At 51.4% G+C, this 16,003-nt stretch overlaps 1 protein-coding gene across 1 annotated transcript in view; it reads left to right on the forward strand.

Moving 5' to 3' along the window:
• Nucleotides 1–16,003, forward strand: part of CHRD (chordin) — a 117,002-nt gene that overhangs the window by 42,527 nt on the left and 58,472 nt on the right. The window contains exons 2-3 of the mRNA XM_015426820.1: nt 7,519–7,664; nt 12,504–12,630. Of these exons, the coding sequence (XP_015282306.1) occupies nt 7,519–7,664; nt 12,504–12,630 (273 nt within the window). The remainder of the gene's footprint in view (nt 1–7,518; nt 7,665–12,503; nt 12,631–16,003) is intronic.

The following is a 16,003-nucleotide window of genomic DNA, read 5'->3' on the forward strand; positions in this document are numbered from 1 at the left end:
CTGTCGCTGTCGCCCCCCCCCCCAGCAAGGACGGTGCCAGCTGGGGTGGGCACCGAAGGCGGAGGGCGAGCGGCCGAGGAATGCCCGGTGGGCGCGGTTGTGAATGTAGAAACGGTGCCAACTTGTGCATTTGGCACGGGGAGCTGCAGACGGCAGGGAAGAGCATGCAAAAGTTTCTAGCCGGTGTTCCGGGCTTCTGCGCCCTCTGCTAGAGTTCTTATGGGAGACAGCTCCCCCTTTTACATTTTGTATCCCCTGCGGAGTTTGCTCCTGTTTTGATGTCCTTCTCCTGAACCCTGCCAGGTAGACTGGACTGGGGGACGGGCGCCTGAGTTCATCCCTCTAAGCGTTGGGTGGGGATTCGAACCTGGGGCTCAGGCCAGCAGCCTAGCTACTAGCCCCGGAGCATAACCCCGCCCACGTCACAAGGGCTCGGACTGTCTGTCACGTTTGTATCCCGCCCTTTCCTCTTGGCGCTCAACAGCCATACTTCTCCTCTGGGTTTTATCCTCACAACGATCCTGTGAGGTCGGTTAGGCTGGCGGGAAGGGACGGGACCAAGCTCATAGGGCAAGTTTTATGGCAGAGTGGGGATCCAAACTTGGATCTTGGCCGGCGCTTGAACCACTACCCCGCACTGCCTCAGTGCCTGGAATATTTGAAGTAATAAAATAAGTGGATCTGGGCTTGGCTTTTCTTCACGAATGACCAACCAGGAGCAGCTTCGACTATATTTGAGAGTCGGGGTGACCCCGTAGGGTTTTCAAGGCAAGAGACGTTCAGAGGTGGATTGCTCTTTGCCTGCCTCTGCGGTGCAACCCTGGACTTCCTTAGTGGTCTCCCCTTGAAGCAGTAACCAGGAACAGTGCTCCCTGTAAGCTGTGGAGTCTTGTGAGCAAAAATTCTACTTTGAGAGCTGCTGGCATTAAAGTGGTGAGGGAGCGGTTTAGCTACTGCGTCAATGAGTTTGCTCCGGAGCCCTCCTCCCTGAGCGGAGACAAAAAATGTGTGAGCCGGAGGCTAAAAAACTGTGAGCTAGCTCACACTAACTCAGCTTAGAGGGCACACTGCTTCCGAGGTCTGACAAGAGCACGTTATCCTGGGGCAACCAAGTCGAGGCCCAACTCTTTTAGCAGTTAGAATAAAGTGGCTGCAAAGTATCTGAGTAATAGTTTAACAAGTTTGGAGTCCGGTGGCACCTTTAAGACCAACAAAGTTTTATTCAGGCACACTTTGTAAGGATTGCCGGGTAAGGAAATGCATGCTGAGCAAAACATGGAAGAAACGCAGGCCTTGGGTTTGGGGAAGGAGCGTGTGTCATGTGTTTTTTTTTGGGGGGGGGGGAGGTTGGGACCAGTGTTCCCTCTAAACTGAGTGAGTGTGAACTAGCTCACAGTTTTTTTAGCCTCCAGCTCACACATTTTTGGTCTTCGCTCAGGAAGGAGGGCTCCAGAGCAAACTAATTGCTGCAGTAGCCGAATCACCTGCTCAAAACTTTCATGCCAGGAGCTCATAAAGTAGAATTTTTGCTCACAAGACGCCACAGCTTAGAGGGCGCATTGCTCGCGACTGGGGGTTTCGCGGAAGTGCCGGTTTCTGGGATGCGCGGGGGGGGGGGGAGATATCTTTTCCTAAAGGAAAAGTGCTGATCCCCCACGGTTGCTTGTAAGTCGCACAACCTCTGGCGTGGCGAACTTCCTCCGAATTGGCAGCTGGGTGCAGCTTAGAGCATCCCTTTTCACCAGCTTGGCTTGCCAACTTTGGGTTGGGAAATTCCTGGAGGTTTGCGGGAAGGACCCCTCGGGAAGATGGTCTTTAGGGAGAGGGAAGAAAGCTCACTGGGTTATAATGCTGTAGTGTCCCCCCCCCCCCTCCAAAGCTGGGGGAACTGATCTCTCTCATCTGAAGATCGGTTGTCATTCCGGGAGCAATGCTCCCTCTAAGCTGTGGAGTCTTGCGAGCAAAAAATCCTACTTTGTGAGCTGCTGGCATTAAAGTGGTGAGCGAGCCATTTGGCTGATGCATTAAATTGGTTTGCTCCGGACTGCAGTGTTCCCTCTAAGCTGAGTAAGTGTGAGCTAGCTCACAGTTTTTTAGCCCCCGGCTCACACATTTTTGTCTTGCCTCAGGAAAGATAGCTCCAGGGCAAACCAATTTATGCAGGAGGCAAATCGCTCGCTCACAACTTTAATGCCAGTAACTCACAAAGTAGAATTTTTGCTCACAAGACTCCATAGCTTAGAGGGGGCCTTGCTCCTTCCTGAGCTAAGACAAAAATCTGTGAGCCGGAGGCTAAAAACCTGTGAGCTAGCTCACACTCACTCAGCTTAGAGGGAACACAGGTCTCCAGTACCTGCCTGGAGGATGGCAACCATAGCCACTGCTGCTTTCCCCTTGCAAGAATGGCACTTGAAACCCACCTTTGAGGCATAGAACTCGTGGGGGGGCAGCGGGGGACATGTTTGGCTCTGGAGAACCTCCTTGGGTATTTATTCCAGTGCAAGGAGGGTTCCCCCCCAGGTATGCCATAAAAAAGAGGAAAGAAACAAAACAATCACTGTGAATAGCGACTACTATGCTTTATGATGAAGTTGCATTACATATAGTTATTACATTACATAGAGAGAGATTTTTGTGCCAGCTAACAGTAGAACGGAACTCTTTGGACCACATTATGAAAAGACTAAAGGACTGGCTTTGTTTCTTACATGAACGCAAAGTTAGACGTAACAAGAAGCGGGGACCCGCGATACTCACGGGGGGGGAGAAGGAGCTCCATGTGGAGGAGGAGACAGCCGTAGGTGAGCCTTCCCCCCCCGCACAGTGACAGTGAGGCCCGGGCCCACCAATCCTTCTCCCCCCCGCAACACCCCCGGCACCAACAGCGAGGCCCATGTGGCTCCCAGCCTCTGGGCCCACCAATCCTTCTCCTCCAGGCCGACCGAGCCTTCTCCCACTCCCCCTCTCTTCCCCCCAGCGGCAAGTCTACGGCCAGAGCGTTCTCTGCGCATGTGCAGGGAACGCTTTTGCTTTTGGGGGGATTTAAATATCCCCCGTATATTTCTTTCAACTTTTTAGATTTTTCTGCACCCCCGGGGACTGCTCCAAGTGTGCAGGAAAACCTCTCTGCCCTTCAAGTGCCCTTTCCGTGCGGATTTAGATATCCGCACAGAACGGGCAACTTGTCTATTAGATATACAGATAGGGAAATACCCACAAGAGGAAGACTTACTAAGGATATCCTTCTGAGGAAGATTAAACACAAAATGGGCTTACATCTGGGTGCTGTTCTGCAGTATTACAAGGCTGGGACTTTTCTTAATTTACGTCACAGGATCGCGTTTTCATTGCGTTATCGTTAGCGTGGCCGGCTCTGGGTTACCTGGAGATTTGGGGGGGTGGAGTCAGAGGAGGGTGTGATTTGGGGGGCAGGGAGTGACTGGAGTAGAGGGCCAGTTTGGTGTAGTGGTTAAGTGTGCAGACTCTAATCTGGGAGAACCGGGTTTGATTCCCCACTCCTCCACTTGCACCTGCTGATGTGACCTTGGGTCAGTCACAAGCTCTGGCACAGCTGTCCTTGAAAAAGAGCAGTTTCTGTCAGAGCTCTCTCAGCCCCACCCACCTCACAGGGTGTCTGTTGTGGGGAGGGGAAGGGAAAGGAGTTTGTAAGCCGCTCTGAGACTCCAAGTGAAGGGCGGGGTATAAACCCAATCTCCTATTCTTCTTCTTCTTCTTCTTCTTCTTCTTCTTCTTCTTCTTCTTCTTCTTCTTCTTCTTCTATGTCGTGGCACAGAGTCCACCTCCCAGAGCGGCCCTTTTCTCCAAGCCACCTGATCTCTGTCTCCTGGAGATCCGTTGTGATAGCGGGAAATCTCCAGGTACCACCTGGAAGCGGCAACCCGAGATAGTCGTTATTAACTTAACGGGTCGGGACTACATGTAATGTAACTTCATTATAGTAGCCATTATCCACAGGGATTGTTTTGTTTCACAGTGCTCACAGTTTGTTTGTCTGCTGTAAAAAAAAGAGGTCATCTTACATTTCCATACAAGTTCAGGTTACGGCCAGTTAATTTTTTTTTCTTGGTGTATAACCTTCTTTTTGGGGGGGGGGTCATCTTAACGCACAGGGTTGCCTTCCTGTTGAGCAAACATGGTAGCGTTTGAGATGAGGTTCGGGGTTTATAAGATTATGCATGGGAAAGAGCAGGTAGAGAAAGATGTACTTTTCTCCCTTTCTCACAATACAAGAACTCGTGGGCACTCACTGAAATTGCTGAGCTGAGCAGTCGAGTTAGAACGGATAAAAGGAAGTACTTCTTCACCCAAAGAGTGATTAACACTTGGAATTCACTGCCACAGGAAGTGGTGGCAGCTACAAGCATGGACGGCTTCAAAAGGGAATGAGATAGGCATATGGAGCAGTGGTCCATCAGCGGCTATTAGCCACAAGGTATAGATAGGGGCTCTGGGGCAAGGGATGCTCTGTCTTCTTGGTGCTTGGGGGGGGGGGCAACAGTGGGAGGGCTTCTAATGTCCTGGCCCCACTGGTGGACCTCCTGATGGCACCTGGTATTTCTGGCCACTGTGTGATACAGTGTTGGGTTGGATGGGCCTTTGGCCTGATCCAACATTTGCGTCTCTTCTGTTCTTATGTTGGGGTCAGGAAGAATGCTCCCTCTAAGCTGTGGAGTCTTGCGAGCAACAATTCTACTTTGTGAGCTGCTGGCATTAGAGTTGTGTGCGAGCCTTTTGGCTACTGCATAAATTAGTTTGCTCTGGAGCCCTCCTTCCTGAGCTAAGACAAAAATGTGTGAGCCAGAGGCTAAAAACCTGTGAGCTAGCTCACACTGACTCAGCTTAGAGGGAACACAGGAAGCAGTTTTTCTCCAGGCCAGTTCGGCTGGAGATCCTGGAAGGATTTTTTGTGTTGTCTTCTGGGTGTGGAACAGGGGTCGCTGGTGGTATGGGGGGGGGGAGGTATGTGTGAATTTCCTGCCTTGTGCAGAGGGTTGGACTAGATGACCCTGGAGGTTCCTTCCAACTCTGTGATTCTGTGATTCTATGAATCACAAAGGGGTTGGTGGTCTTCTCCTCCCATCTCAAAACCGGGGCTGTTGGGGAGGCGAGAAAGAGGGAGGGAGTTGTTGGAAGAGTTTGCAAGGGAGGGGTGAGTGTCTGGGGAGAAGAGCCAGAGGGAAAGGGGATCCAGAGGTCTGCAGGGACTCGTGGCGTGGGGGGGGCAAAAGCTGCCTAGTAAAGCTCATGCTTTGCCCCCAGGGGGGAAAAAAGTAGGAGGGCTGTGGCTCAGTGGAAGAGCCTCTGCCCGGCATGCAGGAGGTCCCAGGTTCAATCCCCAGCATCCCCAGTTAAAAGGACCAGGCAGCAGACAATGGTAAAGACCTCTGCCTGAGACCCAGGAGAGCTGTAAAGAGGGGCCATGGCTCAGTGGTAGAGCCTCTGCCTGGCATGCCGGAGGTCCCAGGTTCAATCCCCGGCATCTCCAGTTGAAAGGACCGGGCAGTAGGTGGTGATGTAAAGGACCACTACCTTATGTCAGCTACGCTGCCATGAGTGTGGAGAGGCTTTCTAATTGCTTTGCATTCCTTCCCATGCGCTTAATTGCTTCACAGCTGCAACGCTTAACTGTAAAGAGTTAACTGGAGGAGATTGTGGTGTCTAACTTCCGTGGGAGCGTCTTCGTTCCCAGCTTCGCTACCGTTAGAGGCTCATGCAGTCTCCTGCACGCGGGAGTCCACCTAATTGGGTATTGCTGGGGGGGGGGGCGCATACGAATGACCTATATCCTATTATGCGCATAGGTAGCCCGCCATTCCTAACAGTGTTCATGTTATTGCATCTGTGGCTTTTCAATAAAAGTAAAACCTTCCTGGAAGCGTGTACTTCGTTGTTTGGCTGTGGGTTCTGACACCTGAGACCTCGGAGAGCCACGGCCAGTCTGAGTAGACAATAACTTTTTTTTTTTGGGGGGGTGCATTTGTGTGTGTGTGTGTGTGTGCCTGGAAGTCATGGCAACCTCTGGTCTCCTACTGGGGCATGGAGGACGTTCAGAGCAGCGGCTGATATCGCCTGCCTCTGCCTCCAGGCCCTGGTATTCCTTAGAGGTCTCCCATCCAAGCAGTTGCCAGGGCCGGCCCTGCTTAGCTTCCGGGATCTGACGAGATCAGGCCTGCCTGGGCAATCCAGGTCAGGGCGACGGTAATAACCTTGATGGACCGAGCATCCGGTTCAGTACAAGGCGACTTCGTGCCTTCATGTTTCCCATCTCAGTTCCATCATCTCTGATGATGATTTGGAGTTGGGAGTAAGCAGTGAAGTGGCTAAATTTGCAGCTGATACGAAGTTGTTCAGGGTGGTGAAAACCAGTGAGGATTGTGAGGCACTCCAAAGGGATCTGACAAAGATGGGCAAGTGGGCGTCAACATGGCAAATGGGGTTCAATGTGGCCAAGTGCAAGGTGATGCACATTGGCGGTGGGTTCTGACCCGTGGGCCCTCGGAGAGCCACGGCCAGTCTGAGTAGACAATAACTTTTTTTTTTTGGGGGGGTGCATTTGTGTGTGTGTGTGTGCCTGGAAGTCATGGCAACCTCTGGTCTCCTACTGGGGCATGGAGGACGTTCAGAGCAGCGGCTGATATCGCCTGCCTCTGCCTCCAGGCCCTGGTATTCCTTAGAGGTCTCCCATCCAAGCAGTTGCCAGGGCCGGCCCTGCTTAGCTTCCGGGATCTGACGAGATCAGGCCTGCCTGGGCAATCCAGGTCAGGGCGACGGTAATAACCTTGATGGACCGAGCATCCGGTTCAGTACAAGGCGACTTCGTGCCTTCATGTTTCCCATCTCAGTTCCATCATCTCTGATGATGATTTGGAGTTGGGAGTAAGCAGTGAAGTGGCTAAATTTGCAGCTGATACGAAGTTGTTCAGGGTGGTGAAAACCAGTGAGGATTGTGAGGCACTCCAAAGGGATCTGACAAAGATGGGCAAGTGGGCGTCAACATGGCAAATGGGGTTCAATGTGGCCAAGTGCAAGGTGATGCACATTGGAGCCAAAAATCCTAAATATAATTACACGTCGATGGGGTCTGAACTGGCAGAGACTGATCAAGAGAGAGATCTTGGAGTTGTAGTAGATAACTCACTGAAAATGTCGAGACAGTGTGTGACTGCAATAAAGAAGGCCAATGCTATGCTGGGGATTATTAGGAAGGGTATTGTAAACAGATCAGCCAATATCATAATGCCCCTATATAAATCAATGGTGAGACCTCATTTGGAATACTGTGTGCAGTTCTGGGCACCACACCTTAAAAAGGATATTATAGCTTTGGAAAAAGTGCAGAAAAGGGCAACTCAAATGATAAAAGGGTTGGAACACTTTCCCTATGAGGAAAGGTTAAAGCACTTAGGGCTCTTTAGTTAAAAGCGGTAGAAGTTCTGGGAAAGAGCCTGAGCCGTGGGAGAGCTGCTGGGGGCGAGAGGCCCCTTCTAGCGTCCGTAGGAGGCTTGGCAGGAGGACTAAAAGCTCCTTCCCCTGTTGCAGGTTGCTCGTTCGGGGGCAGATTCTATGCGCTGGAGGACACCTGGCACCCGGACCTGGGAGAGCCCTTTGGCGTCATGCACTGCGTGGTGTGCTACTGCGAACCGGTGAGTAAGGTATCGGTCTGGAGGGGTGGGTAGGAAGAGGAAACTGCGGTATTTGAGAGCATCCTTAGCTTCCAGGGAGATAGATCATGATGGGTAGCCGTCACCTGTTTTAGTCTGTCTGTAGCAGTAGAGAAGAAGAAGAGATTGGATTTAAACCCTGCCCTTCAGTGCCCAAAGGAGTCTCAGGGCAGCTTACAATCTCCTTTCCCTTCCCCTCCCCACAACAGACACCCCGTGAGGTAGGTGGGGCTGAGAGAGCTCTCTCGAGGACTGCTCTTGAGAGAACAGCTCTGAGAGAACTTGTAATTGACCCAAGGTCGCACCAGCAGCTGCATGTGGAGGAGTGGGGAATCAAACCCATCTCCCAGGGTGTCTGTTGTGGGGAGGGGAATGGAAAGGAGTTTGTAAGCTGCTCTGAGACTCCTTCGGGTAGTGAAGGGCAGGGTGTCAATCCAATCTCCTTTTCCCTTCTTCTTCCTGCAAAGCCTAACTTTCTGGCCTGTAATCATTATGCAAACAAAGTCCTTTGGCATGCAGGTTCTTTAATTTGTATAATGTCTCCTGCTCCGCCCAGGAGGGGGAGGAGCTGTGGCACAGTGGCACAATGGCACTCCACCCTCTGATCGATGGCACGTCTGGGGTGGGGGTGGGGGGAAATGCTGTTAGTCTTAAAGGTGCTGCCTGCCACACCTCTGTTTTGCTTTGCACCTGAGCCAGCCACTGTCTGGGTGATTTCATTGGGCATGGCTCACTCCCTTTCAGGCCCCAGCCAAGCTGCTGCCACAATAACACCGTTAGTCTTTAAGTCAGAGGTCCCCAACGCAGTGCCCACGGGCACCATGCCACCTGTTGACACCTTTCCTGGCACCCGTCAAGTGTTTGTAGAAATCATGGGGGGGGGGGCTGTTGCCCAGCAAGGCTTCTGATTGGCCACGCAAATTTTAAAAAAGCATTGCTTTGGCATCAGCTGCCCCCGCAGCCCAGGGATCCTCACTGTTCGACTGAAGGTAAGCTGCAGCAGTAGGGTTGCCAGGTCGACTTACCTGGCCAGTGGGGGTCTCCTGACATCCTTTGGGGAGAATGGAAGTGATATTGGGCATTTTTGGGCCTACTTCCAGTTTCGGGCCTACTTCTGTTCTAGGGCTGCCAAGTGGGGGCGTGTGGCGGGTAAACCCCCGCTTTGGAGGCCCGATTTCCGCCGCCATGGAATCGGGCCCCGGGGGGGACTCCGCCCCCCGAAGCGCAACCATGTCGATCACGTTGGGGGCGTGGCCCCAGTCGTCAGAGGGAAAACTCCACAGACACCTCCCGGAGCCCGGCCGGGCTCCCCCGCCAGGCTCTAAATTACACTTGGCAACCCTATTCTGTTCAGGGGTGACAGTCTGGTTTTTGGGCAAAATTCTGTGGTAAATACGGTTTGACACCATAGACTTTTGCCCAGAAACCAGAGCATCACACCCCCCCCCAACTGGAAGTAGGCCTGAAACCGGAAATGGGCCCAAAAAGGTGAGTTGGGGGAGGGATTCCCCCCCCCGCGCCTGCCAGCTGACCTGTGGCAGGCAAGAGCCTACGCTGCAGCCACTGTGTGACGAACTCCCACACCTGTGGCAGCCGTTGTGTGGCTGCGCCTGCCACACTGTGGGTGCGGTCAGACGGTATGCTGAGGGTGGGTTAAACTGCTCCGGTTCTAACCGGATTATATTTGATCTGGATAATTGCGATCACACTTACCTCCCTTATCCCACCTCCCTGCGTAGTCACATCGCTCCCCGGTGTCTACACTACCGATGCGCAAAAGCGTGCGTCGGTGGGTTTTAAAATTTTTTTCTCAGTTTGCGCATGCGCATAGGTGCCCCTCCGTAGAATGGGGGGGCGAAACTACCATGGCGCATGTGCAGAACCACCAGGGCGAATCAATCCAACCCCTCCCACAAAGGACTTCCCTTTAAACGTTTGACCCGAAAATGGCCTCCGTGAGATCCCGAACTCATCTAAACGCTAAAACAAGTGACCGTTTAAATGTCGGTTTTCTAAACGCGGTGGCGGAGCTCCGCCTATGCGCACAACTCCAACACATTAAAAAAATGGCGGGCGAAAAGTGGAAGCCTCGGGCAGCTTTCGAGCGGGGAGGGGGTTTAAACCGGAAGTGGCTTGACACCGGAGGAGCAGTCACACAGGGGGGAAATGCGGCTTTAAACGGGAGAGCTGAGAAAACACCACTTTGGGACCTGGTAACAACACACTCCGGGTTAAAGGGGTTTTGAGCCGGAAACCAACGGCTGGGGACGGGAGGCAGAGGTTGACTGTGTGATCACGCATATAAAACCCGTTGCTGAAGCGTGACGACGCCAGATCAAACGGCGGGTCTGAACACACCCCCTGTGTCAGAATTCCAAAGGTGTCCAATGGCTCAAAGAGGCTGGGGACCCCTGCTTTAAGGTGCCTTATGGCTCAGCTGCTTTTGGGCCTGGGGATCAGCGGCATGTGATGTCATTGCACAAAGCAGCTTCCTGGGATGGGGTATGGATCGGGTCTGCCTTGCTAGGGAAGGCTCCCCTTCATCCTTCCCTTGGAGTTTTCTTCCCTGATTGAAGCCGAAGCCCTGGTAGGGGAAAAAATTAGGTATTCATATCGTTTCAGAAAGGTAGCCTTGTTGGTCTGCAGTGGAAGAGCTGGGTTCGAGTCTCAGTGTACCGTAGAGACCAACGGGATTTGTGGGGTTATACGTTTACGAGAGCCAAAGGTTCCTTCTTCAGATACCACGCGAGAGCTTTGACTCTTGAAAGCTTATACCCTCCAAAATCTCGTTGGTCTCTGAGGAAATCTGGGACTCGAATCCGGCTCAGGTGCTCACGTTGAAGAAGAAGAAGAGAAGAGACTGGATTTTTACTCCGCCCTTCACTACCCGAAGGAGTCTCAGGGCAGCTTACAATCTCCTTTCCCTTCCCCTCCCCACAACAGACACCCTGGGAGGTAGGTGGGGCTGAGAGAGCTCTCTTTAGAACTTCCCCCGAGAGATCAGCTCTGTGAGAACTTGTGACTGACCCAAGGTCACACCAGCAGCTGCATGTGGGGGAGTGGGGAATCAAATCCGGTTCTCCCAGATTAGAGTCCGCGCTCCTAACCACTATACCAAACTGGGTCTCCCCCATGGGACTGTCTCTTCCCCATGTGACTTAAAGCAATGGGGGGGGGGGATTCTGTTTGGGGAACCACTGGCCATGGTGACTGAAGGGAAACCTCCACATTCAGAGGCACTCATCCCCAGCGTAGCATCTGCCTTTTTTATTGCCGTCGTGCACTGAAATTGGCACCTTCAGTGCGTTCTCTACCATGTCTCCAATGCCATCAGCAAATTTTCACCACCAGTAGAGAAAATCAACCTCCAAAGAGCAGCTTGCTATGCAAAAAGCCAGGTGGAATTTTAAAAGTCTTCATGCCACCTAATAATAGCAGACTTCTCTTTCCTGCTAAGGGGTCCTGGAGTTATACTTTATGTTTTAAAAAACAGCCAGATTCGAATTCAGAAGCACCTTCAAGCCCAACAGTGTCTCTAGCTTTCAAGAGTCAAAAGGTCCTTTTGTCAGTTTGACTCTTATACCCTGGAAATCTTGTTGGTCTCTGCAGTGTTACTGGACTCAAATCCGGCTCTTGTACTGTAGACTCACACTGCTACCCTGGTAACTCTATCTTTGTTTAAAAAGGGGAGTGGACTCTACATCAAGGTATCATTTGCAGCTTCTGTGGTGCCCAGCATGGAGATGAAAGGTCCAGAATGTCCATAGCCAAATATGTAGGACAAGGGGGAAAGAATGTGATTTCTGAATGTGATTTCTGACACACTCTCCTTGATATATATATATATATATATATGTCATTCTGCCTTCAAAAGTTTAATCATAATAGATTCAGATGCAATAGAATGGAATGCTACTTAGAAGTTGCAAGGATGCTGAGAGCGAAGTTTAATGTGAATCACAGTCCTTATCAGCTAGCTCTCCATAAGCGAGGCCAAAAAGGGTCCCAGCGTTCTCTAAGGCTTCCCATTGTTCTGAAGACCAGGTAGACAAATGCAATCACATACACAGGGCTATTTTTGGGCAGGAACGCACAGGAACGGAGTTCCGGCTGGCTCCCAAGTTGGCCACGTCCAGCAGGAACTCATTAGCATAATAGGCCACACCCAACAGCAGAAACTCATTAGGATTGGCTACATTAGGGGTGTGTGGCCTAACATGCAAAGGAGTCCCTGCTCCAAAAAAAGGCCCTGGGTTTTGACAACAAACAAGGTAAACAGAATAACAAGCAAAAGGTAGGTGTGGCTGGATGACCACACTTCTGGTAACGTGGGTGCGGCCTAATGTGCTAATGAGCTGCGCTGTCAGGGGTGTGGCCCAATATGCTAATGAGTCCCTGCTGTTGGGTGTGGCCTATTATGCTAATGAGTTCCTGCTGGGCTTTTTCTACAAAAAGAGCCCTGCCATGACCAGTATCAGGAGAGACCAATGGTAAGGTTTAGAGTCAAATGATGCTTTTATGTTGTTAACTGCTTGGTACCAATTAAAGGTTCTTGAATGTGTAAATTACATGTGGTGTCACTCGGGGTATAAGACCCTCTGCCCTTCCTGGTTAAGGCAGAATACAGCTTGGAGTTATTGGCTGCTAGCGGACCCAGTCCTGTATTCCTGTTTCCTGCAATAAGCAGATATTCATCTAACACACTGGACTCTTAACGGCACGATTTCAACTCGGCCTTGGGAATCACACAGGGCACAGATTTGTGCATCAAACAGAAATGCCTTGCCGGCAGAGTCCGTAACGCCTCCCTTCCCTCCGCAGCAGAAGAGTCGCCGTGGGAAGCCGACAGGCAAGGTCAGCTGCAAGAATATTAAGCACGACTGCCCCACCCTTCCGTGTGCGGAGTCGGTCCTGCTGCCGGGACACTGCTGCAGAACTTGTCCGAAAGGTAAAGGGACTGGGGTGGGGGGGAGTGCCGAGTCCCGGTGGGGTCGCCAGCTCTGGGTTGGGAAATTCCTGGATGTTTTGGGGGGTGGAGCCTAGGGAAGGTGGGGTTTGAGGAAGTGGGGGGGATTCAGCAGGGTATGATGCCATAGAGACCAACTTCCAAAGTGGGCATTTTCTCCAGGGGAACTGGTCTCTGATGTCTGGAGACCAGGGGTCACTCCAGGAGATCTCCAGCCACCCCCTGGAGGTAGGCAACCCTATGCATTGGGACAGTGGCCATAAAAAGTCCAATTAAGATGGACTAAAAAAAAACCCCAAACAACCCTCAATTTTGTTGGTACCGCTTGCTTTCATTGTAATTCTTCTTTTATTCAGTTTTGTTCCGTTTGGTTTTATTTCTCCTTAAGAACGTCAGAAGAGCCCTGCTGGATCAGGCCAGTAGTCCATTTGGTCCAGGCGTCCTCTCTCACGCACTGGCCAACCAGTTCCTCTCGAACCAGTTCCTCTGGAGGGCCAGCAACAGGGCAGAGAGGCCGAGGCCTTTGACGTTCCCTCCTGGCACTGGGATTTGGAGGCTTAGGTAAAGGTTCCCTTGCTCGAAAGGCAGTTGAGTCCGACTCTAGGGTTGCGGTGCTCATCTCCGTCTCAAAGCCGAAGAGCCAGCGCTGTCCAAAGACGTTCCGTAGTCATGTGGCCGGCATGACTAAACACCAAGGCGCACGGAATGCTGTTCCCTTCCCACCGAAGTGGTACCTATTTATCTACTTGCAATTTCTTGCTTTCGAACTGCTAGGTTGGCGGGAGCTGGAACTAGAGACGGGAGCTCACTCCGTCATGTGGCACTCGGGTCTTGAACTGCTGTACTACTGACCTTCCACAGCCTGCAGTTCAGCATCTTAACCACTTGAGCCACCGCAGCTCCATTTTGGAGGCTTAGTGCCTCTGAATTTGGAGGTTCCGCTCAGTCCCCATGGACTAGTAGCCACTGATAGACTTACCCTCCATGAATCCATCTAATCCCCTTTGAAAGCTGTTTATTCCTGTGGCCCTCACGACATCCTCTGGCAGAGAGTTCCACAAATTGAATCCCTCTCTGTGTAAAGTAGTATTTCCTTTTGTCCATCCTGAACCTACTGCCCGTCAGGTTCCTGGCTGCCCTCGAGTTCTAGTATTTAGGGAGAGGGAGAAAAACGTCTCTTGGTCAGCTTTCTCCACATCACGCATAATTTTATAAACCTCTATCATGTCCCTCCCTCAGTCGTTTCTTTTCTAAACTGAAACGTCTTTCGGTGGGTGGGTGGGTGGGTTGTAATTTCTTGTCATTTCCCATCGCTTTGAAAGAGGGACCCAGACAGATTGCTGCAGCCTGTAATTCTGGTCTTTTGCATCCAGATGGGGTGAAATTTCCGGGTGTCGTGCTTCCCTTCCAATGGGTCAGGCGTGCTAGATTTCAGAGGGACGCCAAGAAAGATGTTTGCTTTAGAAGTACTTAAACGAGGGCTTTACAGTGCTGATATTATTTTCCACCTGTCTGTAATTTTGTGTTTCCCATCCTGTTGTAATGGCATTATATCACCCTGCCGATATGCCAGAGGTGGCAGTTCTGGTCACCACACTTTAAAAAGGATATTATAGCTTTGGAAAAAGTGCAGAAAAGGACAACTCGAATGATAAAAGGGTTGGAACACTTTCCCTATGAGGAAAGGTTAAGGCGCTTGGGGCTCTTTAGCGTGGAGAAATGACGACTGAGGGGTGACATGATCGAGGTTTATAAGATTATGCATGGGAAAGAACAGGTAGAGAAAGAGGTCCTTTTCTCCCTTTCTCACAATACAAGAACTCATGGGCACTCCATGAAATTGCTGAGTGGTCAGGTTAGAATGGATAAAAGGAAGCCCTTCTTCACCCAAAGAGTGATGAACACATGGAATTCACTGCCACAGGAGGTGGTGGAGGCTACAAGCATGGACGGCTTCAAAAGGGAATTAGATAAGCATATGGAGCAGAGGTCCATCAGTGGCTATTAGCCACAAGGTATAGATAGGGGCTCTGGGGCAAGTGATGCTCTGTCTTCTTGGTGCTTGGGGGGGTCAACAGTGGGAGGGCTTCTAATGTCCTGGCCCCACTGGTGGACCTCCTGATGGCACCTGGTATTTCTGGCCACTGTGTGACACAGAGTGTTGGACTGGATGGGCCTTTGGCCTGATCCAACATTGGCGTCTCTTATGATCTTATGATCTCAGAGATGGGAGAATATGTATTCGTTTGAGAGGCAATCTCAAAGCATACACCTGTGTTGTTTCTCCACCCCCCCTCCCAACATTTAATTCAATGAGAGACCCAAAGGGAGATTCCCTTATCTGTAAAATGGAAGTATTATTAGTTCAGCAGACCTCCACATTCAGAGGCAGTAAAGCTCTGAATCCCAGAGCCAGGAGGCAACATCAAGGGAAGGCCTCAGCCTCTCTGCCCTGTTGTTGGCCCTCCAGAGGAACTAGCTGGCCACTGTGTGAGACAGGATGCTGGAGTAGATGGGCCACTGGTCTGATGCAGCAGGGCTCTTTTCATGTTCTTATGAATCTTCCTAGAATGACCAAGAAAGAGATTTCTGTCCACTTGTAAATCAATGACTGTTAATCATGATATATCAGTAGAACCTCCATTTTCAGAGGCAGTATATCTGAATGCAGAATGGCATGAATCCAATGGACTATTTCTGTAGATGGATCAGTTTCTGCCTTTGGGGCATGACTTTCTCATCTCCCCTTTTCCAGTGCAGCCCCAAATGCACCCTGAATTTTTGTACCTGGGGATATAATCCCCCAGAAAGAGCATTCCAGGAACCGTTGCCAGTTCTGGGTTCTGAAAATACCTGGAGATTTGGGGGTGGAGCCTGAGGAGGGTGGAGTTTGGGGAGGGGAGGGACTTCAGCAGGGTACAATGTCATACAGCCCACCCTCCAAAGCAGCCATTTTTCCCCAGGGAAACTGACCTCTATTATCTGGAGATCAGCTGTAATAACAGGAAGTCTCCAGGCCCGACCTGGAGGTTGGGAAACCCTAATGCACTGCCAGGGCGCCCCCCCCCCCCGGCCTCTTGGTGTAGTGGTTAAGAGCGCAGACTCTGATTTGGGAGAACCGGGTTTGATTCCCTGCTCCTCCACATGCAGCTGCTGGGATGACCTTGGGTCAGTCACAAGTTCTCTCAGAGCTGTTCTCTCAGGAGCAGTCCTCGAAAGAGCTCTCTCAGCCCCACCGACCTCGCAGGGTGTTTGTTGTGGGGAGGGGGAGGGGGAGGAGATTGCAAGCTGCTTTAAAACTCCCGAGTGAAGGGCAGGGTATAAATCCAATCTCCTCCTCCTCTTCTTCTTCTTC

This window comes from Gekko japonicus, unplaced genomic scaffold (genome assembly GCF_001447785.1).
Source record: "Gekko japonicus isolate JY-2015 unplaced genomic scaffold, Gekko_japonicus_V1.1 scaffold238, whole genome shotgun sequence".
NCBI classification, from domain to species: domain Eukaryota; kingdom Metazoa; phylum Chordata; class Lepidosauria; order Squamata; family Gekkonidae; genus Gekko; species Gekko japonicus.